Consider the following 27,018-nt stretch of genomic DNA (forward strand, 5'->3'; position numbering starts at 1 on the left):
GATTGCGATAATGCTTAATGTGCAAAACTTAGACAATGGTACAGCATATATTTTTGTTTCACTCTTTACAACCGACAAACTCTCATCTCTTTTGATAGCCTCTTTTTCTAAAATCTGTTCCTCATTTGGCTTTCCGTTACAAAAGAACACAAAAGAAATGCAAAGCTGTGTTCAACTGATATGAGTGAGTGCACAGAAGTAGAAGTGGAATTCACTAATGTATGTGCCAAACTAGAATTTAATTCTCGTATATATACTATTACTAAGGTCAACGGCCACCCATCATGGCATGAACATTTCAAATTACAATTTTTTGTTGTATTTTAAGTACATGCCACTGAAATCTGTTGAACCAGATGAAGCAGCCCTAACTTCAGCACATATCCAACAGCAAACAACATCAAAATTTATCAACAGCACTGGCAAAACAAAGTTGATTTTCTGTGCCATCACTGTGTAGTCCTTACACAGTTTTTACTTGACCACTTCCCACTATAGTTTCCAAACTTTTCAAATTACCAATACCCCTACCCTGGTCAACGACACAGCAAAGGTATAATTTCTGTAGTGGCATCAAAAAAATTTAATTGGAAACTATTGCATTTCCAGCAAACCGATTATATTCCTTTGAATGTCGTTATTATTTCATAAATATCAAGAATTTAAATCTACTGGTATCGTAAATGGGCAAAGTGCTTTTCTATTCATTTGTCACAAATTACATTGTGTAATTGGGTGACATTGTGCTCCAAAGGTTATAGTGGTAGCAGTTAAACAGCATTCCTTTCTTTTCTCCAAACAGTATTTGGTTTTCCTTGGCACATTACACAATGTTTGCATAACTCTCACTCATACCCTGACCATACCATTGTTACAATTGTTTTATTTCAACAACGTGTCCAATTTATCACAACTACCAGCAATTCTGGGGAAATGAATGTTGACATTTTTGATCATATTGTATGTAAATATCAGTCGATACTATAGAGCCCCTATATCACTTCTGCAACCCCCCCCCCCTTCCATGAACAAACCATGAACAAACCATATACAAATTTGTACATACAGTTGCAAAGCAGAGGTAGAGATACTCAGACAGTCAATGTAGTGAAATGACTTTTGCATCCTGTAGTGAATTTGCATTTTTGAATTTGATTCATAAGACCTGTGTCTAAATCATACATACTAATTACATAAAAACTCATGAAATTGCATAAATATGGAGAGGTGTCCACTAACATTATGAAAATATTTTGACAACATGTGCTTGACATTTCATGCATTAATTACAGCAAAAAAAGTAAAAATACAAAATTTTTAAGTGAAAATTTTCTTCATTTTAAATCGGTCATCTGCTCTGTATTTTATGATAAATGATAATATTAGCTGTAACACAGTATGGGAAAATTTAATCAGGTTTCACTTCTGTATCAGGTTTAATCGTATTCATACATGCAGATTGCCTGGGCACAGTTGGATAAATTGACTTTTGGAAAAATCAGTAAATATTGGGGGATGGATTAACTCGCCAGATGAATGCCTGAAATTTCATGTAAACTACAGACCTATCATCTTACATCAGACTCTGGCTCTGCGTGTACAGAGTTCAGAGGAGAGGCTGTGTGAACGTCTCGTATTATGGAATCATTACACAGACACTGCACAAAGAAAAACAAAAGCGACCGAGGAAAAAAAAGTCGAACTTTTATCACGAAAAGATTTTAAAGTTGAACATTACGCCTAATAGCAATGATACCCCAGTCTTTCAGAGCCACAGCGTCATGCAACGTTTTTTAGTCTGCCAGTGCGACTACAATGTTTCGGCGATACCAGTAGATTTCATGTTTTTTTACATTTGCAAAATACGGTATTTATACAGTCTGCACACAACTGCAGAAGCTGAGAATGAAAGTCACTGAAGGGGTAAAGCCAGTTAACAGAAAAAAAAGACACTCCACGTGTTTAATACCTACCTTTTGTTGCCAACTTGACAAAGATAAAAGAAGAACACAGCAAAATTGTGTGATGGCTGCTTATCAGATCAGATCAAATCTGCATCTGTAAAAATTCCTTGGTTTCCCTACTGGGACCTGAACACTATCCTCTCCCGTTTCTACATTGGGAAATCGGATCCAAGCCCCACGGAAATGCCATCCAATGATTTTCAGCTATGTAGCAATACGTAACCAAAACACATGTAGCCCAGTGTGAGACTGTTTCCAGGCTGACTGTAACGAGATCCCTGGTACAAAGCCCACTCCAAAAATTTATCAGTGTTGGTATTCCAGCTGCCAGCGGTATCTGTCCAGAGACAGTGTGTCTCTCGAGCAGAAGGGAGCCCTCTAGAGTCATAGTGAAGAAATCAGCACAACCAGCCCTCTTTTCTTCTCCTCTCATTGACCCCCTCACCTACTCCCTCTCTCCCTCTACTTTCCTTTTCAACGTTTTCTCCACACATTGTACATTCGTGATGACCCGTCATTCACCTTATCTTTGTTCAATCTGCTTTGTCCAGACACGATAATTATCCGGAAATAATTTGAATTCTTTGGAAATATGTACTGCATATAGTGTCGCTGCACAGACATTTCATCTGCAAGCAATTGCTGCATTGTAAGCTGAGAGATACATACAGGCCTGGTATTTCAATTAAAACACTGATGTTGCTTTATGTTTCCCACGAATAATTCTTTTCTAATGAAACACTCTATTAAAAGGCTTCGCTGGTTCACTCCCATGATGCATTGCTGCATAGCCCTACATCATGGTTTATAAACATCTCCCACAACACCTGATTGGCTGATGCCAAATATCAACCTACAATACCCTCTGGCTCAGGTAACAAAGTAGTATTCAAAAAGTGTAGATTAAAATTTTCAATATTGAAGTATCGAAAATGATACTTCTGACATGAAACACTGACAACTTTACATGGCCAGCAAGGATTCTGACAACTAGTAGTCAAATCAGAATCAACCTGAGACCAAGCATCCATATTTTTTTTACTTTCTTATATACTCTAGGAATTCTGAAACATTGCAAACTTTCCATATAACTGGATTTTAAGAGCAACATCATTGACAGACAAATGAAGAGATGTTTAGCTTGCGATGCGGTTATTAAAAGTACCTGTGAAGCAGTTTCTCTGCAATTATGTTTCAGACGGATCACAAGTACAGCTATAAAATGTATATATTCACGATAAAGCACAGGAGGAATACATCACTATACTCTATTTCTGATACTAAATGTGTAAAATTTGCAAGGCCTAGATCTTTTAAGTAACTTGGACATTTCTTATGAAGTGATTTATATGGGAAGTGAAATCTTTCAGAAGGACTGGATGTGACAATATAATTATACATTATGCACTTTTAAAAGTATGAACGTACGTCGGTATTCTTGGTGCAAACTCACACTTGCATTTGACAGTGTGCACCATGTATCAAAGTTTATGAAAGACACTTTATGTATACAAAATAATAAGCAGTCTGCCCTTTTACACGCTGTACCCTTGGAAAAACTTCACTGTATTCCAATCATCAATATTGATCATGAATCACTTCAAGGTACCTCATTTTTAGTCTTGTATTTCTTCTTTTCTTTCTTTTCTTCCTTCTTCTTCTCCTTTTCCTTCTTCTTGTCCTCCTTGTCTTCTTTCCTGATGGAGAATCACAGAGTGAAAGGTTAGGTACTGGGATGGATGAGCAATGAGGTGAAGACATCCACAGTTTGAAAAACAATGTGAATGGCCCTGAGACAAATTTGTGAGTATACTTGGACCGTCTTAATTTTTCATTTTTATTTGGGTGGAAGAGGGGTTATATGGCTGTATTATATCTTTTCCGGTTCCTAAAAAATGTGCTACAGGCATAGGATTTCAGCAAATGATAAACGGGGCAATATCTATTTCTTTGATCTCTGCCTGTGGAAATGCATTCAGAGCTTGTTGGAAGGCTACATGAGAAGTATAGAGCAAAAATCTTAAATTTCTCCTCAAATTGATTTCAAAGGCAATGCTATCTTTGACTGCACTTCTGGATGATTTTGCAAAAAAAACTTCCAGAGAAAATTAAGATTCTTTTTCATTTAGTGACAGGTCGTAATTGAACTAATAAAAATGATTTTTCAAAGTTATATCATTGGCATGCAACAATAAATATTGGTCTAAAGTTTTTGACAATTAGTTGCAGACATTATGCTCAACAAGCTGCAGAAGTGCATACACACAAATATACAGCTTTGTCCAGATTTCTGTTGGCAGCCACTGATGTCGCACATATGATGCCAAGTCTGGTATAAAAACATTACAACTGTGAATAGCACTACCACTGGAAGGACTAGATGCGAGAAATAATGAATATTTTTCATTTAGTATGTTGCTTTAAAAGAGCGGGCAGCTTTAATTTGATGATTTTTTTCACCATTTTTGTTCTTTACTGTTAATATAACAACAGTTTCTTATTACTGGCTCATGAATATGTTGGTATACCATGCCATCTTTGAGATCAACAACATTGGAAAAAATATCAACATGATTACTGCTTGCATCAGAACAAATCTGAGACTACAACTATGGTCTTGTTGTGATTGACATGTGTAATAAAAACCCTAGCTGTACTGTGTTACAAATGAAATTTATTTGGGGGAAAATTTGATCAGCTTTCTATCCCTTCAAAATTCCTCCGGCACGGGGCGATTTCTAAAAAGCCGTGCGATCCAGGCAAGGAGATCAGCGAGACACCATTTCACAAGGTAGACGTTACCTGTCTTGAGTTTCAGAGCCCACTGCCACCCACGAATATCGAGTGTTGTGCAATTTTTAAAAACCGGCAATGTTCACTTCCAGCGGGGTATTTTTAGTTTTCGTTGCGGTATCCACTGAAGCCCGACGATATCATTTTACAGAACAACATCGGAACTCACCCAGGCTTTGGAAAATAACTCAATCAATATTGCATTAATGTTTTCATCAACTGCACTATTTAAAATATTGATGTTGGAATTACGGAAATTCCATGATGAGCACATAGGAAGATAGTTATTTAAAATAACAACAGTTGCATATAGACTATCAGCCCAGATAAAAAGACTAATATAAAGTATGATTGATATCAGTACATGTTGCTTGAAACTCAAAACTGCACTTTCGGGTCATTTGAAACTTGCTGTTTGTCACAAAAATCTTCATACATTTATACACAAGGCTTGGGTCATATACACAACATTTTTTTAACATTTACAACCTTTAATACATGGTTTTGCTAGAGAAATGTACTTAAGGTAGTATGCGTCTCAAAAGTGAAAGACTTAAAATTTTGCTCAAATTTTCCTCAAGGAGTCTTTCAACTATTCACTTTCAAAATCAAGAATGAAAATTTGGGGTCACCATGCAAATTTTGGTACTAGAGAAACAAATTACCCAAGATTTAGCAATATTTGAAATTCAAAATGGCCGCCATCCCTGTGTTAAGTCTATGGAGAAAAATAAAAGTTTCGATTTTCACAAAACTAAGAAAGTTTTTCTTAATACTTGAAGAGCTTTACAATGAACCCCAATAAGCAATAGATCGGAAAAACTGAAAAAAGTTTGAAATTCCAAATATCTGTCCTTAATACATTTAATACTACACGATGCAATTTGATATCAGTGGTAACTGCTCAAAATTTGACAAATTAAAAGTATTTTGCACTTTAACCCTTTTCCCGTCATGGTTTGGGCCAAACACACAGTTTTCTATGATACAGTTGGACATCTATACATGGAATTGGGGGGTGTCAGGGTAAGTGAAGCTTACTGGAATAATGAGAACATACACTGAAATGGCGTATTGAACATGGTTTACAATATGAGGCTGTCTACAAGAGCTGAGAACAGTTTACGCTTCCTGTGCAAATGGACTTTACAAATGGCAGATGAAAGATGTCGACTCCAAGCTGAACATGTTTCTCTATTCAGAGCTACCTTGTTGACAAAATTTTGTTTTTTACATTCATAATACACAGAGAGTAAGCCTATGTCTGGTAATTATAGCTATGAACAACTGATTCTTCTCCACAAGGAAAAGAACATCCTCTTCTTTTTGAGAGTTTCAATTATGGATGCCGATAAGTCAGTTTTACCTTGACCTTCATGGATTTCTACCTCACAGCTGGTAAATGTACAATTCCAGCAGGTGCACCTAAATCATGCAGCTTATCAAATCAAACGAGCTGTGGTAAATGAATTCACAAGAACAAAGACATGCTGTACATAAGGGGAGAACCATTTGATTTCTGGGGGGGGGTATGGAGGAAGAGGGTATGGGAGCAAATTTTTTTTTCCTGTCAGAGTGACAGCAATTTTTTTTTTCTACTGTCAGACCTGCATCAATTTTTTTTTTCCAAATGGAGTAGCAGTGCAAATTTTTTTTTTATTGGTCATCAAGTTTGTAATGCGTTGTATATAAGGGAGCCGTCATTATTGACGGCCTGAAACTCCGAAATTTCGAGTGACCCTCCCCCCTTCACCAACCATGATGAATTTGAGTAACCTTCCTCTCTAACTCTGAAATTTTGACCATTCCCCACTTAGAAAAGTTAAATACCAATACATGTAATTGTAAAATTTACAAAATACAGCAACAGTAAAGACTCTTCAAATCCTGATGTACCCTGCTAGACTATCATCAGCTATCTCATGATGGTTCAAAAAAGGTGAACATATCAAAATGAAATTCAAAGTCACAATAAAATAAAGATATAAAAGATCATGCAGTATCTAATCATATAGTATATTGTTTAATTGGATGGATATTATGACAGGGTTTTCACTAGGATATCTGACCGGGCAGAATTTGAAAGTACAGGGGGAGAACATGAGAGAGGCTTAGGGGGAAGTGTCACAGGGGCTTTCCCCTATCTTGCATGGAAATTTTTAAGATATTGATGTGTGCAATGGTGCAGTCTGGTGCAATCTGAGAGGTTTTTTAATTTGTTTACTCACTTAAAGTGAAACTGTTAGAATACCCATAGGGGGAGAGCACGAGAGGGGGTTCCCCCTCTCGTATTGGAAATTTTGAGAAATTGATGTGTTTAATGGTGCAATCTGAGAGGAGTTTCAGTTTATTTTGCACTCGGTAAAACTGTTTGAAAATGACATTGAACACTGATATTTTTTACATTTTTTGCATGATCAGTTTTTGAGTCACAATATTCAACAACCAAACAATGACAATACAATTTGTGAAAAACAGTTCTGTTTGCCAGAGACTGAAGACAAATGAATATACAGGAACGGAAAATCTGTGACCTTCTTGTGTCATTTCTACAGCTGCCAGCTTCTAATGAAAAGCCTGAATATGGTATGTTTGCGATCCGGTGTTGTGGTCAGAAAAACAAGGCTCACACATTGTATTTCATTATATTTTGTTTTTCCTCAATTTTTCTTTGTCAAGGTACATCTTTCTAACAAATTTATATTGAGAAAATAATATATTGGCTTTAACACTAGTTGATTGACTCCTGTCTTGTGTTTTAAATTTTCACAATTTACAGAAGTCAAATAGTCCCCTTTAGATAGTGCCTATGCCATTGAGATATTGCAACAGAAATCGTGAAAATGATTTCTTGGGTCAGAAAATGGAAGGAAAACATTGAGTGTACTGAGGTGTAAAGTAGACCTATGTAGTGCATGCTTATATCATAAGTGCTGGGAAAAGAAACATAAGAATTGCTTGTGGTAAAACATTTGCGCCGCCTATGGCGGCGCGCCAGCAAAGAATACATGAGAATAAGGTTTCCAAATTTTGCTTATTTCTGGTGCATTGTGACAATTTTTTTTTCTCTTCTGTCTGTTATGACAATTTTTTTTTTCTCAGGCCATGACAGGATCAATTTTTTTTTCTTCTCTCTCACCTGGTGACAAATTTTTTTTTCTCAAAATCCTCCATACCCCCCCCCCCAGAAATCAAATGGTTCTCCCCTACTGAGTCTGGTTCACCTTCTGAGTAACATGTACAAGGTCCTGAAAATGTTGAAATAAGGTTGACTTCCTGATATCCATGTGTCCAGTTTCTTTGAAATCTCTCACTAAAGTATTTGCAAAAAATATTTTTGCTTCAGGTTTACAATATTGTTGTTAGGACTGGCTATCACCTACAAGTCCCTCCAAGTCAGTGCTGTCTGCCTGTACAGACACTTCACCGTTGTCACAAACACTGAGACAGATCGATCAGTATTCAGTACTGCCTGTTGTCTTGTATCACAATGCACTTAGTACCTTATCAAGGTAATTCTCGTAAAGGACAACTTTCTAAGGGTTAATGAACTGATAACGGCCGGCTCACCTAAAGAATATATTGTGTTATTGACAAACTATCAGAACGTATAAGATTTGGGCATCCATTGGAAGATTTCATTTTCCAGAATATGTATCTAAACTTTGTAAATGATACAATTAATCTACCAGTCATTGCATACAGCGTCTGAAATGCCGAGAGATGAATGTTACACTTGTACAGTTGTCGATCTGCAGTTCTGACTCAAATACAATGCTTTCTATGATAAACCCCCGCACTGGTATTAGACTGTTAAAGTCAACCCTATGCGAGTTGTATGCACATCACATTGTGGTCATGGTTTGATCTGAATTCCGACATGCTATATATGAGAAGTTTTATACTATTGTCGGTGTCTGTAGTCTCCTCTCTGACTTTGAAGCTTGTTATGATGTACTGCAAGTCTTTCTTGAAAGGGCCAAATTGACACAACCATGAACTTCAATAAAGTTACACAAGATGGGTAACCCTTCCTATGGGACGATGCTGTGAATCAACATTTGAAGAATTTGCTCAAAATCAAAAACATAACAATATACTGGGTTTTCTTTGATCTTACATGTAACTTGACAATAGCTCACACCAGAATAGCCACTGTACAATGTTTCACTGCTATACACATTATTCGGTATCTGCTGTGTTGCAAATAGACTTTAAAAGGTCAGGTGCAATGTTATAAACATTGTTATGGCCATTCTCTGACCTCCATCCTATTCTAAGACTGAGACATGGAGTTCAGTAAATTGAATACTTCTCGGCTGGCTTGATATTTTCCATACATGCATGCATGCCTCAGCCTCAATCGCCTTGTCTAACAACTGAATGTATCTTATCAGTGATATTCCACATAAGACCACAGCCATGCTTGCTTTATATCACTGATATTGATAATCAGATATTATTATCTGCCTGATATTTACCAGTGAGTGAAGTTTGCAGACAGTGGCAGACTTTGAAGCCATTCCTATGCAAGATTACAGTGGGCCAGTCCAAAGGAATGGGAGAGGCTGTTTGTTTAAATTGTATATATTTGTTGCATGAAATGTGGGGGGGGGGGTCGGGTTGAATTATACATATTTGGTTCACGAAATGTAGAGGTAGGGGTGATGGTGTTTGTTTAAATTGTATGTATTTGGGGCATGAAATGTGAGGGGAGGGTTTTTGTTTTAATTTGTACATATTTGGTGCATGATATGTGGGGGGGGGTTGTTTTTGCTGTAAATTGCACATTAAAAGAGGGGGCTTGTTTTGAATTGTACATATTTGGTGAATGAAATGTGAGGGGAAGGTGTTTGTTTGAAATTGTACATACTTGGTTGATGAAATGAATTACACTAAAGACAAGACTTAAAGACTGATTATAAATACTATCAAAGTTGATTTACAAATGTGATGGATTCCATGCTGAGGTATGGATGGCACTTCAAAAAACTCAAGTTTAAATCAAACATGTTATTCTAGCAAAGACAAACACAGCAAATGCTTCAGCAAGATTTACGTTTACCCAAATCTTTTCAGTTAAACAAAAACGTATCAGTTCTAGAACCCCCATCTTTAAATACCGTAGTTCCTGAGAGTGAAAGTTCATGCACGCCACAATTTTTTAACTCATCTCGCTGGCAGAATCCTTGAAATATAAAAACACACTTCTTCTGAATGGAAAAACACCTGATTTTATTTATTGATAGCTTTTCCTTTCAATTTTGAGTCTCCATGGTATGTGTGTGTGTTTAAGATGCATTTTAAAGCCTGACAATGAAACAGACTGAAGATTTATTTTTTATGGCATAATCTCTGGAAAATGTTCAGAAATAATAATTTAAGGCTCTATCAGCTGCAGTGTATCCTAATATTTGGTCTGTAAAATGCAGTCTTGTTCTGTCACAATCATGATGAAATGTTGTGGCTGGTGTTGACACACTCTGCATGTACCGTATGTATGTATGTACTGTCTGTTGACGACTGAATTCTAGTCCAAACAAGAGTTCAGTCGTCAACAATAACACCTCATATTTGTACATAGTCAAATGTGTAAACTGGCAGGGCCAACACAACACACCTCAGGATGAGAATAAGAAAATATATTTGCTTCATAGAACCAAATACTGAAAATATACGGGTATCACCAAAAAGTTTCGAGGAGGCTTGTCCTTTTAGACAATACACATGTACTAGGTTGTTTATAAAAAATTGTCAATTGCTGAATCTTGCAATTATATGAGAAAACAAATTCCCCTGTCCTGGAATGATTTGGATTTTGATAAGACAGCAACTGATCAAAATGGATGTTGCTTTTGGGGATACACTGTTTGAAGATCACCATGCACTCAAAGCAAAGTGCAGTGAGCGATCGCATTCTGCTACACTCACTGCAAACAGGAATAATGTAAACAGACAACATTCCTGACTGGAAAAGTTTGGATTCCACGATAACAGAGCACTTGATGGATTGGGATGCGGAAGATGTTATGGATGAACAATGGAACTTGAGTTGAGCCTCGGAGTTTTATCAGATTTGGTTGATGTTTCCCTGGTGTACGGGATGCACATGGTGTAAATCACACAGGACCACTGATAATGCTCCTAGAACACCCAGCAAAGGTACCAGTTAAAGATTAGTGTATCTTTTTAAGTCTCTGGATGTTCATATGTCATCCTATGCACAGACTGAAGGATTCAGTCGTGTATGGGTGCTCTGCCATCCACCGTCCCTGGTCGTTTACGGCAGAGCACACATAATACTGAATCTTTCGTTTCCAGCCTACAGCGCCCTGTTTGATTGCCGTGTGACACAAAATGAAATCACCAACACTACTGTACCGCTGACATTACCTGCAACAGTGATTAATACTATTTCCAGTCCATCCAGGGTTTAAATCTATCCTGCCCCCCTAGAACTGACAAAATTTGCACTCAGAGAAATGCAATAGCCTACAGAATGATAGTATACCTTCTTTTTGGTATCAAAAAAAGCCTTGAGCAAAATAGAGGCGTGCAAATTAAGTTTCCAGGGAGCTTTTAGCTACACGTAGATACTCTGCAAATCTCACCATAATGACTCCCTAGGTTGCTGGTGATTAAATGTTTGTATTCAGTAATCTTCACTTATGCAAAAAAATCCACAAATATGCAAATTATTACATGCAAATTAGCAATGGTACATGTCTTCACCACTTCCGCACTCATATTTGACAATGCCCCGGGGGATGATGTAAAGTAATCTGCTTGAGACAAATCAAATTAGCTTTCAATTTCCTATATTCAATAAAAGTAATATTTCACACACAGACACCAATTTCTACTTGTATGAATACTGTGAACCCGTTCTCTGTAATCTAGGCCAAGTTCCTTGCAACAGTTGAACTGTGTCACACGTTCATCATCGGAAATTTTCAAAAACTGAAAAAATATGTAAAGCAAAAAATATTGCATAAATACACCTATATCTAGACTATAGTAAGATGACTGATTTACAATATTCAAACCATAAAATTGTTGGAAAGTGCAATATATTGGGGCAGTAGCTACCCATAGTCTGTAACACCTTCACAATGGAAATAAGTGGTTTCTACGGTACATGAGAAGGCGGTTACCAGGAAACCAAATTTGACTTGCAGCTCCATCTACCAGTGATGAAACAATGTGCCGATATTATCCAGAAAATTGTTTTCCGCAACAATGACAATGCAACGTCAGTGAATTTGATGAATCCTTTGGTGCCAGAAAAAAAGTGAGCATTTTCTCAAGGCTAAGAGTAAGAAGCTCATAATTTGACTCTGGGGAAAAAAATAACTGCTAATTACAGTATTCCAACAACTCTTTGTCTCGAAGGCTTTTTCACAAACTCTACATGTAGGAGCTCATCTTGCAAAATATCCACCTGCGCTGCAAATATTTTCACCCACTTTGTCAAAGAAATGCATCATACTGTACCCTACTCTGTCGAGATTTAAATCCACGTGTTTGTACAGCAATTTGAATTTCATGAGATGCTATGATTTTGAGGGGAATATAGAAATCTGACACACAATCTAAATCTCATGGGAGATCTAAGTTGATTTTACATATGCAGTAGGCTCTGTAATCAAGCAATATCAAAAATTTCTACGAATAAAATCAAGATAGGACTTCCACAGTGATGCCCTAGGATTGGAGAAAATGCTGTTGACATTCCTGATATATTCTGTACAAGCAATGTGCTGTATGAATTGATCAACACAATAGAATACAGCATGCACAATGCACAGACTTTTAATCGCGCTTCACAGGTATGCATGGCTGTATTGTGATCGGGTTAGTCTTACCTGGCCACGTTGTATCGTCCGGAGCTTTGCGTGAACGACGGCAACCGCACGAGGAACGTTCTCTTGGGTGTAGCCATCCCTACACCCTGTGACAACACGCAATTTCCTCAACAAGCATGCGACAGTCCAATTACCCGATGACTCATGAAATATATTTTTACCAGAAATACCCAAATAAACACATCATTACTTATACTGTCACAGCAGAGCTAACAAATACACGTGTGCACCTTATCTAGGGCCTGGATGCGACTCCACTCGGGAAAGATGCACTCATGGAAAAGGATGCAGTGGGCTTTCCCTCATTATCGCTGTGCCGGAATGACAATGATTTAACACAAGGAAGGCACCGCCACGACCCATGAATTATAATTTCCGATGGAAAGATAATTAGGGACATGAATCAGATTGGGGGGGATCAATATGACAGATAAGTCATGTTGAAATCCATCAGCCATCTGTCATATCTCGGCAGAAGTTCTAAATCTCAAAGCACAAGATGACACGTGGGGACGAGCACTGAAAGGGTCTTGTAGTTTTAGACTAGCAGCACATACACAATCAATGTATAAAAGTAGGAGAACCTTTATTTTAACAGGAAGCACATGCTATGGCAAAGCAATTGTAAAATAATGGGATTTGAACTCATTCCTATTGATTCCTGTGAGTGAGAGATTTTCACACACAAAATCAGTACCCTGACAATAATGTCACTTTCCGTTGCACGCTCCATGTGGACCGGACAAGTGATGGAATATTTTTTTATGACAATGCACCTTTGCCAAGTGCACGATAGGTTTAGAATATTTATGGTGCTGGGTTATTCTCAGTTCTGGAAACCAACCGAGATGCTGCATATCAATAATGGATTTAAGAAACAAAGGTTCCAACTGAAAATGTTGGCCAAATCATTTGGATCTTGATTTACAGCGCTTGAGGCTGATGACGCTATATGTGTTGCAAAATCCATAAAACAGCAAGAATTACCCAAGGCTACTGAAAATATTTCTTTGATAAATTATGTAGCCTGGTTTGTTCATGTAAGGAAAATTACCATCATTTATTTTAGTTGTGTGAAACACAGTCTTTTCACTTAAGACTGACAATTTTTTTCAGATAAAATCAAAAGCCATCCTTCTATTGAGTGAAATTCTACCTTGGATGTTCGGCTCTGTGGATGTAAATTACAACCATTTCGACCAATCAAACACAATGCTCTACTATGACCTTTGACATCAACACACCACGTGCAAGCTACATGTATGGCATAAGAAATTGTACAAATTTGTAGTTCTAACAAACAGTTACTGAACAGTAATGCAATTTTTATAGTAACAAAATAAGAAATCAGTTTTTATATAGGATATTTCCTTTGTAAGCCAACTTTAATCTGTTAAGCTAGTAAATGCAACTTTTTACAATGTTTTCACCGTCATGTTCTGTGAATCACGTAAGTTCTTGGTCCATTCTGAAAAGCATGTTGGAATACTTAATGTTGGCTATTGACTTGTCAATGCAACCAGTACGTGTGTGACAGACAATGTTATTATTGACAATGAATTAATGCAGGTAAGTAATATAACAGCATCCCATACTAATCACAACACAACCGGCTATGTAATCTACAGCAGGCAAGTTTTTGTTTGTATTTCATTTTGGTAGTACTGGTATGTGCCTTGAGAGTGAAAGACAAGCTTTTGCTCAAACTTTCCTGCAAAATATTTCAACCATTCTCTTTCAAAATCAAGAATAAAATAAGGGATCATCTTGCAATATTTGGTACTAGAGAAATAAATTACCCAAGATATCCAATATTGGAAATTCAAAATGGCTGCCATCCCTGTGTTACATTAGGGGAAGACTGCATTAACTTGCATGGTACCTGAAACCCGAGTCCTTGCCTGACCAACTCGGGTGACAAACAGAAGACTTTTAATCCCTCAAGGTGTGAATGTTCCATTGTTATGTTTATCTAATCCAGATGGTGCCATTGTAGTGCCATTGTAGGAAAGGCAGGTCTGTGAAATTGATCCTCATAGGGAAGTCGGGTATTCCTAAGTTAATGGAGCCTTCCCGTAATGTACTCTAGGGAGAGAAATGAAATTTTCGAATTTCAAAAAACTAAGACAGTGAAAAGTTTTACTGTACCAAGAGCTTTAAAATGAACCCCCACAAATGGTATATCAGAAAAGAATTGTAAAACTTCTTTGCGAAATCTGTTGCTGAGGCGCATTCTACCATAAGCTTTCGGAGACAATCAAAATGTTGTTGACACAATTGAGGAAGAGAATTATTGAAACATGGTAAAAACTTCTGAATGTCAAACGGTCAAGTTCTGTTCTTGTATAAAGTAGTTTGGAAAAGATTTGAATGCCATCACTTTCAATACGCATCAGGGATACTGTCCTTCACCTTGTGGAAATAAATTCTTTGGCACAACATGCACTCAGCGTGTACATGTACCTCCTATTGAAATCATTATGCTTCAGACCTTCACACTGGCAGTTAAGTTTGACAGCGATGCCGCAATATTAGCACAACTAGCTCTCTGAGGCATGTGAAGTAATTCTTTGGCTGAGCAATGAGAGGACACTGATATTACTGACGGGAATGACACCTCAGAATCACAAACCTCATTTCTGCCGCCATCCATAGTGTGGATGACAGTGTCAGATATGGCAATTATGTGATTAACATCTACGGATGTACAACAGCTCAACACTCACAGAAATATGAAATGTACATGTGCATCAATTACGACTGCGCAAATGACGCCATTGCAATATTAGTTTTGTAAAATGTCCATGTTTTCCAGGATTTGTTACAATGCAATCTTAACAATTCACTGATGCATACAGTGAATGGGCAACATGTAAGTTAACTGTAAAGTTCTTATTATTAAAGCTGATAAAATCTTCAAACAAGATGCCAGTAGCTTTTACTTTTACTATTTTTTTTTTCTCTATTTATGTTTGATATGTCAATGGCAAGTTCTTTCTCCACTCAACATTAGCATGTTGAAACACCTACTGCCTTGTTTGTCAACATAGCATCTATCCTTGTAAAATTCACTGTTATTGTTTACATTTGAATTCTAGTCCGGACCAGAATTCACTTGTCAACAATAACAATAAGGTACATGTATTTAGCCTACACATACAGGCTGAGTTGACAAGGTAAATACTGGGTATTTGGGGAGTAGAACAAGAAACTGTACAGTAGTTGACATTGAAAACAAATATAGTGCAAAGAATCACATTGTACATGTATCTCATCCTACTTGGCTTGCGATCCAATTAATTTAACAAATTTCATTTTCTCATATTCATTATACAGCCAATTTTTTTCAAGAGTCATTATTCACTGCCAATTAATATTTGCTCCACTTTCGAAAAGTACAGGTGTGCAAGGATTTCGATATCTGAATTCTCTGGGGATTTTGTGAGAGCAAACTCACACACATGTTCATGCTGTTTAATTCTAAATTAGTACAAGATATTTACAACATTGTGACAAATGACACGATGAGAAAATTAATGATTTCTCATCAGCTAGCCATTCTTATAGATGTAAATGTGAAGAAGTCACCGAGGTACACAGGATGACTCTGGGTTCATGCTATGACATATTGCATTGCGATGCTACCTCAGGGATTATGTTTCTGTGAAATGATGGGCTCTGTGATATGGATTACTTCCGAGTGGGTCCACTATGCCTCAGGTGCACTGGAAAAATTATGTTTCAATCCAATGAATGAAAAGAAACTTTACAGCTTAACCCTTTGAGTGCTGTAATTTTTTCCCACCAAGATTTTAGTGCAACATTTTATCAATTTTTCTGTAATTTTTTGATAATTTTAGACCAAATAGACACCACATTTCATTGGCTACAGTTTCTTATCAAAATTTTAGCAAAATAGAGGGTATATTATATAAATGCAACAAAAATTGACTTTGGTGCTCAAAGGGTTAATGGTAATATTACAGCCTGAATAACCATCACTATTCTAACTAAGGCCAAGTCCGTACAAGGCATTCATCCCCGGTACTGTAAAACAAGATCTGCTTGAAAAAAAATGTTGTTGTGTGGGTTTATTACAACTTGAATTTTTTTTATGCTGTCATTCTTACATTTTTTGCTCAAAGTATAAAATTTTAAAATAAAGAATGTGCATCAACATGACATTGAATTCTTGAATCGGATGAGATGAGAACTTGGCTTGTGGTACAATTCCTGACATACATACATTCTGATTTTGCGGTAAATGTAATATACAAGAAGTATTAACAACTGCAACATTTGTAACCAGACAAGGTCTTTGAGAAATCTGACTGACCAGCCAGTTGTGTTGTTCACACTGATGAACATGTGTGGATGTATAATTCTCACACATGAGTAAAACTGAACGGTGAAAAATCACGAGAAAAATATGCAAAAAAATTTTGCAGTTTTCAATTACACTAGCTAATATTCAATATTCCAACAATATGAGGTGAGTCATTCAAGAAATTTCATCTTACAACTCTGATCACAGCCGAGATATCTTTCCGATGACAGAGTTTTAATGTAGCGGTATTCCTGTTGAGCTTTAAGATGACAACTTGTTCTCAAATCAACTGGAAACTTGACAAACAATGCACAGTCTTTGGAGATTAATCACATACCATATAGCTTCTACATGTTTCATTCTACAGTAACTGATGTGATGTCACAATTTTCACTAGACAAAAATCCTTTTTACACTTGTACATTCACAGAAGAGGAAGACGTTAGTGAATTTTCGTCCAAAATTAAGACAATTTTCATTGATGAAATAACACTTTCACACAGCAGCTTACAATGTGCTAACGAAATATCTGTGATTGGCTGAATGTGATCACATGACATGACGCCACATCACAATCCAGCCGGTCGTCTTTTCAGCCACCTGCAGAAGATAGCCTTCAATAAATTGCCAAGTCAATGTTACACAGCCAGTAGTCACAGAGAATCTGACCCCAACAGCCTTGAAATCCAGCCTAATGGTGCCACAAATTAGATTTACGCATCGAGGGCAGGCATGCACTGCATTCCAACCAATTTCTCCAATCAAGTGCGACCGACTTGATCGTTTACTAATTAAGCCATAGTTGAAATGTCATTAAGCTGACAAAATTTCCAACATTCTGACAATTTTTCACAAATTTGCCGTTTTTTGTTTTTTACACTTTTAGGTCAGGCGGTAGTATATGTAATGGCCTTTCAACTGCTTCTGTCAAGTATCACATTACAGTTTGAAGGTCTCAGCCATTTTTCTTTCTGTCCTTCTGAAGGACACCATGTGACAATCGTGAAGATTTTTCGCTTGAGTTAAAAAAAACAGACACCGTAACAGCACTGCAATGCTTGGAAATTTGATATCTCTGCTAGTTTGTTATTGCATCAGTGACGTACTGCACTGGGAATTGGTGCACTGGTATCACTGTATCTCACTCCACATGCATTCTGTGTACCTGTAGTACTGAAAGACACGGGTAGGTACCTTTGGTATCAGAGATACCATCAATGCCCCTGGAAAAAAAGTTCCCACTGGGAGTGGAATCTGAGATCCGGCATTCGGCAATTTTTTTTTTGAAATTAAGGAGGTCACTTTAAACCACACAGGAAGTCATATCAGGGCTATACACAAGATCTCAATAAATATGGTATTTTTATAGACTTAACATGGCGTGGGAAATCATAAAACTTACTTGCTGACTTGTCAATGCAGAGCAATATACACCAATTACGGCATGAATCATGAGTGATGTTTAGGAAATTGATTTTCTTCTGAAGACTCTCAAAGGTTAATAAGTATCTTGTGAATTAGACTTGCTCCAAGTCTGCAGGCATTCAAATATCAAAACAGATATTGAAGAAGTAAACTTTAGCAGACTGTTGCGTTAGAGATGCGCTGTTGCATAGATTGTGGGGTGAACGCGTTCTTGGGCAGCCAGTAACTGCTGCCCAGAAAAGCCAAGCGACCGGGAGCCATCTACTTGTGAATTTGAAATGCACACTATCATTTAAAGGTACTTTCTTCTCTTTAACCCTTTGAGTGCCGTATTTTTTCCCACCAAAACTATAGTCACTGTGACACATTTTACAAATTTTTATGAATTTTTCTGTAATACTTTTGAAAATTTTGGACCAGGTGAACAGTACTTATTATAAACTTCAGCTTTAGGTCAAAATTTTGGGGAAAATCAGAACCAAATGTTTGGATCTAAAAATAAATTTTTTGGTTATATTTTATAAAGGTAACAAAAATTGACTTTGGCGCTCAAAGGGTTAACAGTTATTTAACCACAAAAATATATTGCATTTATGTGTCAGAATATCAGAAAAAAATTTCATTTAACTATATTAAGTTTTACTTCATTCCTAGTTCCTTGATTACTGCTAACATCAACACTTTAGAAAGAAGAATACGGGTGCAATATTAGAAACTGACCACATGAGGGCGCTCTATCCTCCGAGCAACTTTCAATTGCCCTGTGGGGCAAAGAATAACCAGCTTTTCAATACTTTTTGCAACTGTAATTAAAATTGCTTCATGGCAAACATGTTCTCACTTGAATATTTTGCAACTCGTGAAACAAATACTGTCTAAAAATCAATTGATGCCATTCAGCCAATTATTGAATCATGTCTGTACACAAACACACAAAGAGCCCTACTGGAACATTACATGCTAGGACGTAAACTGCAGAATTTCCAGCGCAGTGATTTTCACAGGCCAACTCTGACTGGTATTAACTTACATATCAGTTAGGATCTCGGTTATGAGTTCAGTGTATGGCTATTAAAAAATGTATGACTCATTTTTCACTGGCCTGGCATGCTTTGTGTCATTTCTTTGTTTCCCATGAATGCATGCACACACACACACATGTACAGTATTTCCGTCATAAAAAGTATATGGTATGTCATTTGGGTGTGATTCAAAATTACACATGAAACCCAGGAGATAGTTTACATAGAAACATACTATCAGCAGGATGAAACAGCATGATAACACAGGTCGTACAACAGTCAGGGAGAAGTTTAGTATTACTATCTCCCAGGACATAGGCAATCTCTGTTCCTAAAGACCATGTGCAAATTATTCATGTACCGCAAATCAATATTTTGCAAGAGGGTTGTCAAAAATTTTTTCAAACTGATGCCACAACATAATTGATAGGCAGCAAGAGAAGTATCAGCCGAGGGTCATACAGTGTACAACCCTGCATGGATGAAAGAATTTTTCATGGGAAAACTGTGAGGCAAAATTTCTGAATATTGGGTCAATTTCATCTATGCCAAGCTGAAATAGTACTAGTGAAGACACTGAAATCATGTGTATGAGCAGATTGATATCTTTCTCTGACACCTGACTTTGACCTTCACTTTAACACTTCCCAAGGTAACCTGGGGTCAGAGGTCATCTCCAAGGCCACCAAATGAGAAACCTAAAAGGTGGCAGTAGGAAGTCTTTCACTAACACCAGATATTTTTAGAGCACTATCCAAATATGCAAACACATTTATAAAGGTGGTTGCAAATTGTAAAACCGTCACCATAACATTAGATCTCGGAAAATCACAGCTGAATCTACAGCGCCTGTCTTGTAGGATAAAGCTTGTCAGACATTACTCATTCCTATAATTGCCGCATTGATGACGGTCGGATTCCCAGACTCGCTTTGTAATTTGCTGTCTGGCGTGCACTTTTACGAGCCACCATTATCTGATGATGTTACAGATAAAGTATGCTCAGCCTGGCTACACAAGTCAACACTGCTCAATATATCATCAGATTTTCACTTCTGTAGCCTGTCAAACACAGGGCACTGACTAGCAGTGAACATGTATTTTGCAGATTGTATCTTCTCTTTTTGTTCCACTTTTGCTTGTTTTTTTTTCAGAAAAAATTTTTACAGGTGGTGCTTCCCTTCTGCTGAAATCAATTTTTCTGATGACCTATCTCTAAAATATCGTTTTAGTCGATGTCTTACTTAATGTTTCACTTTTTTCAAATTCCATTTGTTTCTGATTGCTGACCTGCATGGGACAATAGTTCTACGAAATTTCAATAAAAGTCGTGATTCATCAGAAGGTGTGGCTGCTCAGAATGAGCAACATTTTATGTGACATGAAGGTGAAAAACACCCAGAACATTTACAACTTCAGCACTGATGTCCATGTAATCCATTGTACCTCTCTTTCTTTCCAACTTCTACATGTACAAATTAAATGTTTTAAGGGAGAGTGTGCCTCCGGTGTAGACATTTTGACTCTCGAACTTTTACATAACATTTTTGGTTTACCACTCATCGGGGCTCATTTTGAAGCTCATTGAGAAAATTAAGTTTACACCGACTAATTTTTGTGAATATCACTGCAAAATTTCATTTTTCACCATAGAATTTACAAACAGATGGCAGCCATTTTGAATTTCAAGTGTTGGTAAATAGCAGGTAATTTGTTTCTCTAATGCCAGATTTTGCACAATGACCCCTGATGTTTATTATTGATTTCCAAAGGGAATTGTTTAAAGTTTCCTTGAGGAAAGTTTGGGCAAAAGATTACACCTTTTAATTTTGAGGTGGTACTCAGTACTGTACTACCTTAATAAGGCAAACCTTGGTGAAAACGTAAATTTTGTTTAGAAAATCTTTTCATCGTATTCAACCGGCTGAAAATAATTAGTAGGTCATTAATGATGAAAGAAAATAATCTTAATCATTTAAAAGTAGGACATCACAAAATTACCAATAATCAAAAACTACAAGGTCACCTAAATGTTATATTTCCAATGGAAACTGAAATAACAGAACAAGTTTGCAGTCTTATCACACATAAACATAGGGTAATATGTACCTCGAAAGTGAAAGACTTAAACTTTTGCTCAAACTTTCCTCAATTAAACGTTCGACCATTCTCTTACCAAAGTATGAATAAAATCAGGGGTCACTGTGCAAACTTTTGTTCTATAGAGACAAATTACCCAAGATTTCCCGATATTTGAAATTCAAAATGGCAGCCATACCTGTGTTAACTCTATGGGGAAAAATAAAATTTCTGATTTTTGAAAAACTAAGAACGTGAAAACTTGTCTTTCATCACGAGCTTTCAAATGAGCCCCCACACGTGGTAGGTCAAAAGAGAATTGATAAAATTGGAAAGGCCCAATTTCTGTCCCCGAGGCACGTTCTACCTTAATGGCTGTAGATTCAGAAATGCACTTCACTTTTACTCTGAATCTATTTGATTACCCATTAAAATTCACAAACCATATGTTCTCTGCTCTGTGCCATATGTCATGACAGTTGAAAACCTTTAAATTCCTTCTGGATCTGGATGTACGTATTTGACGAAATACAGTTCATATTAAACAAAACCCGGACAAAAGCATGGCGGTCAATGGATAATTCACTTGCAACATCAATCCCACAAACAAAACTAATATTACGCAGTGACAACCATCTTTATTTTCAAACAAAGTTTACAAACTCAGCAATTCCGTATCGTTTACATACGCTGTACATCTCGGTAAACACTCTGGCTTTTAAATCATCCATTTTTTAAGAGGCTGTAAAAATAAATTGCACTTTTACGACTCCCCTCGTAATATTTCCGTGCGTGCTTCACTCCGCACTGACTTCGCATCAAAGTTCACATAAAGTTTACACACACCCTGTACTCTCACTGCACCAGAAACATCAATCTTGTATCTTTTCACACACTAATTGCTCAAATTTTCTGCAAACAACGTCATATATTTTTTTTCACCTGACCTTTAAAAATTCCAAGGTCAAGAACGGTAATTTCGTTACAGCATAACAAGACTACAGCAGATAAATTATTTGGCCACTTAGAGTTAAAGGGACCCTTTGGAGACATTGCAGTATTTCTTTACTATGCCCCGGAGGCAAATGTGTTGTTTACTAGTTGTTTGAAATTTAAGACTGTGCTATCAATAGAAGGGGTTCCCCGATTTGACCCCTGGGTCAGCTGGATTTCTGTTGGAGAGGTATTGTTTCTCTTGTCCTATTGCTCTGTTCGGCTCAAATCCTTACAGAGTAAAGCTTTGACATGTGGTTTACTGTTTTCCGTCCACAAAGGCCAGGCAAACTAATCGCCTCTGCTGGAGTGGGTAACTATTGAAGTGGGGTTAGCGGGGGCAGAACTGGTTCACGTGTGGTAGGCACTCGAAGCGCCGACTCTTACGACACAAACCACTTTCCACAGATCTTAAGTTACCATCTCATCCTTGGGAAGTGACTCACCTTGAAAGAACTGAATCTTATTTAAACTTAAAGAAAGGTTTTTTAAATGCATACTGTACATGTATGTGACATGACACTTCCGACTTATCTTTCACAAGGATTAATTTTGTCATCACCACGGAATATTACAAACTTTCCACATTGTCCTGAGGGGGACATACATGTAGTTTACACATTGCAGGTTGGACTTTATACTCCCTTTGAGCAAAGTTTGAGTGCTGTAATTTTTCTCACCATAATTTAAGTGTCACATTTTACCAAATTTTATCAATTTTTCTGTAACTTTTTTGATAGTTTTGAACCAAATGGACATAACTTTTCATTGGCTACAATTTTTGACCAAAATTTGGGGAAAATCTGAAAAAAAAATTGTCTAGGTCTGAAAAAAGTTGTTGTTGTAGATCTGAAAAAGCTATGAAGGCACCATTAACAAGAATTGATTTTGGCATTCAAAGGGTTAAAATGGCAGCCAAACAAGAACTGACTTTATTGATTCAAGTACATAACGGCCAAATAAAAGCATATATGTGTTCAGAAACATGCCTACCAAAATTAGGGTAGGTAAGGCTGTGCCGCAAAAAAAAAACAGTCAAGGGGGCTGGAGGAATTCAGGGGATTCGAAAATTTTGGGGTAATGGAGGGGGTACTTGAAAATTTTGCTCTGCCTGTAGGGGGGGGGACTTGAAATTTTTTGGTTCCCTTTAACATCTTCCAATTCCAAGTTTTTGTAGGTAATTCAATGAAAAATGAATACCATTTTTATGTCATCCAATTGTTGTAATGTTTGTAATACTTTCACATAATCTAAAACCATTTTGTCACATTTCATGACTTTTGTCTTGAAAAAATCTAAACATGTATGATTTGTCATAAAAAATCCACACAAGCCTAGTAACAGGGCAGAAGCTGCAACTGTTGATGATTTTTGCAACATTTCTGTGCAATATATCAACTACACTTTCTTGCTGTTTCCCTACAGCATGCTCAAACACACAATATTCAGTTTGTCGACAAAGCCTGTATATATAAATATATATTAGGTGATAATTTAATAAGAGTCCAGACTGACAGTCAGTTGTCAGTGATACGAATGCATGGTACACATACACAGGCTGTGTTAACAAGCTGAATACTGGACAGTTCAACATGCTGCAGGGAGTAGAACGAGAACACAGTTGTATAAATTGAACAAAAAAATTGTCAAAATTATGAAAGTTACAAAAAAAGTAACACAGTATACTCCCTACGGGCAGTGTCACTATCAGGTATAACCCTGCTACTGCACTGTCACTGTCACTGCATACCTGAACAGTGATAAAGATAGCTCTGACTCTGATGTACATGGTAGTTGAAGAAGAGTTTGGGTCAAATGATGCTCGAATGACAGTGAAACATACTTGTACACAAGATCAGGCCAGAGAGCAACACATAGAAGACCAGGAGACTAATTAAGTGTATAAGTTATCAGGGATTTTTGAATTCTGGCATATGAGAATAATCAAATATTAAAGAACCAGATATGAAAAGATAGGGTCACCATGCTTGATTTTCTAAATTTTCATTTCTCATCATAAATAAATACAAAAGTAAAACTTTGAATAGTAAAGACTATATGTGACTAAATTGAATTATTTATTTTTTAACCAAATTTGCCATTATTACACCAAAAATTTCAGAGATTAAAAGCATTATTTGAAGGAATATTTTAATCTTCCAGTATTGTCAACTTTGAGAAACATCTAATTCATATATGTCTTGTACTTTAGAAACAAATTTTTGATAGGTCACTGTGCTCATTTTTTCAAAGTATGACAATTTGCCTACTCTCTCATGATCGTCATTTTGTGTGCTCTTCAGCAGGAGCAATTGAGCTGGCCAGAGTTGGATCAACTCAAGTTGACTTAGACTGATAAATCCAAAAAGTTCACTGAAATGAATCAATTTAAGAAACTGCCCCAGGAATGAGACTTTCCAAACTGCTAGTAACAGGTAGTGTTGAAAATCTGCGAGCGGAACGGCACGATATGTGTTTATTTGTTCTGCCCGCATATCCTTTATCGATATACGGGCTTGTGATAGTTGGGGGGGGGGACTTGAAAAATTTGATCATATGGAGGGGGATGTGAAACTTTTTAGAGTATTGAGGGGATCTGAAAAAAAATAAGATTTCAATTGCAATTCCTCGAGCCCCCCCCCCCCCCCAAATCGTTATTTGTGAACGCAACCTTTAAAGTTGGAAGAACCTTTTTTATTTTTATTTTTGTTGGCTACGACACATAAAATACGATAAAATTTAGAGAATTTAACCAATTTTTTTTTTAAATGAGAAAAAATTGCCTAGGGTTGATGGGATTTTTGAGGTTTAGTCGGATTACCAGACACACACAGATATTTTTTATTTAAGGTACTGTATATTTCTTTAACAAAAAAAGTATTCAATTTTACCAGCCAAGTACTCTTAATGCATGTCTAATGCATTGGCATATTTATTATTACAAGGTAAATAGAATTCAGCGTTCATGAACAAGAAAAGAATCATCAAAATACTTTTGACATTGTGTACACTTTGCCTGGCAAACTGGACTTGAACACATGCTTCATCTTTGTAGAAAGGTCCAAAACCAATGATAATCAGCAAAATGGTAGACTAGTATTTCAGGCTTTTGACTGATTTTGCCCCATTACTACTTCATTTCATATTTTCTACATGTACATGTTCATTCGAACAAATTCACATCTCTATCATTGGGTGGACCTGAACATCAAATACAAAGATTGTAGGTCCTGCAATTTTCAAGCTTTTGATGTGGATGGACATACAGATGACAGACATTTTTTCAAACTGTTATGAATACTTCCAATATTAACATATAGCATATGGGAGCTAAAAATGAAATATTCTGGTCAAAATATCAAAATTTCACATTTCATTTCACACAGCAGGACTGGTACATGTAGATTATGGCTTTTGTGGCTTTCTATATTTTTACACAGGTATCAACTTGTGTCAAGACTCGAATGCTAATGACAAGACCAGCGCCTTTTATTCTGGGATTTCTTCCTGATCTTCCCAACCAGGTTATTCATTACTTACCTCTTATCCACATCACCTGAAATGCGCACGCTGGTCTTGAATAAGTGGTGTGTAACTTTGTAAAGTTCTGAGATTTTGCAAATATTTGCAAACAACTTTTCAAACTGACAGACAAGGTCACTCAGCCACTGGGTGAGAGTTTAATTTACTCTGCACCGACATATGTGGCAGTGTAGGGACTTGGGACTTGAACACTTTAGTTTTTGTATGAAAGGCTCGGCCAGAAAAAGAACGCTTGTGTTGTTTCGTATAAAGACATCTCACACAACCAAGCTTTTGGGCCTGCAGGTATAATGGAACAGGTCACAATGAAAAGTTAGCTGCAGGTTGCCTTTGGTGTCATAAGAGTCACCTGGGCTTCTCGCTGCCCACCCCCTGACACAAAAGGTGATCCCGACTACACAAATGGTGGTAGCAATGAGAAAATGGGGTCTTCTCAACCGAACAGATTTGGAAGAACAGTGACACAATGGAATTCAGAAATAGATAGCTGTGTGTTCTGGCGACTTGGTCAATCTTTGTTCTGTAACCCTTTAACCTTATTTCCCAGTTTAGACGTCGCACTTCACTTTTGACGAAACGGCAATGAAGCAAACTACAGTACTGTTGTAAAAAGCTGTGTACAATTTGTTATTTGCCTCAAAATGCACCAAAAGACAAAAGACAGGAAATTGGGAGGTTGCCTAATGAAAGATGTTGGAATTTTATGCATGCCAGCTTTGGTACAAAACAACAACTTCAATTACCAAACTGTGGAAGACTGGAGAATGGTGGACCAAGACTGAATAATTTCACACATTAGCATTCTCCTGGGGAGTCCAGTAGCTTAACAAAGCTATGGGAGGGTCATCTAGGAGAATTTGGTAGTTTATATGTCATTCAGATTCATCTCAAACTGACTCGAGTATGAAATCATAAAAACTTTCTGATCAGAGTCAAACACAGGCAAAAGATTGACTGGAGATAACCTCAAATCTGGACAGTTAATTCAGGCTCTGCCAACTGTTGAGA

The 27,018-nt window shown here is 37.0% G+C and overlaps 1 protein-coding gene across 2 annotated transcripts in view; it reads right to left on the bottom strand.

Annotated features, from left to right (window-relative positions):
* The window catches only part of LOC139143812 (uncharacterized), a 178,751-nt gene that overhangs the window by 135,097 nt on the left and 16,636 nt on the right, over window positions 1–27,018 (bottom strand). Inside the window, exon 2 of one of the 2 annotated variants that reach the window (XM_070714377.1) lies at window positions 3,574–3,661. In XM_070714377.1, coding sequence (XP_070570478.1) covers window positions 3,574–3,661 — 88 coding nt within the window. Of the gene's footprint in view, window positions 1–1,973; window positions 2,304–3,573; window positions 3,662–27,018 lie in introns of those variants that run through there. The other variant, XM_070714381.1, reaches the window with a different exon arrangement.

The sequence above is a fragment of the Ptychodera flava genome, chromosome 11 (genome assembly GCF_041260155.1).
Source record: "Ptychodera flava strain L36383 chromosome 11, AS_Pfla_20210202, whole genome shotgun sequence".
Classification (NCBI taxonomy): domain Eukaryota; kingdom Metazoa; phylum Hemichordata; class Enteropneusta; family Ptychoderidae; genus Ptychodera; species Ptychodera flava.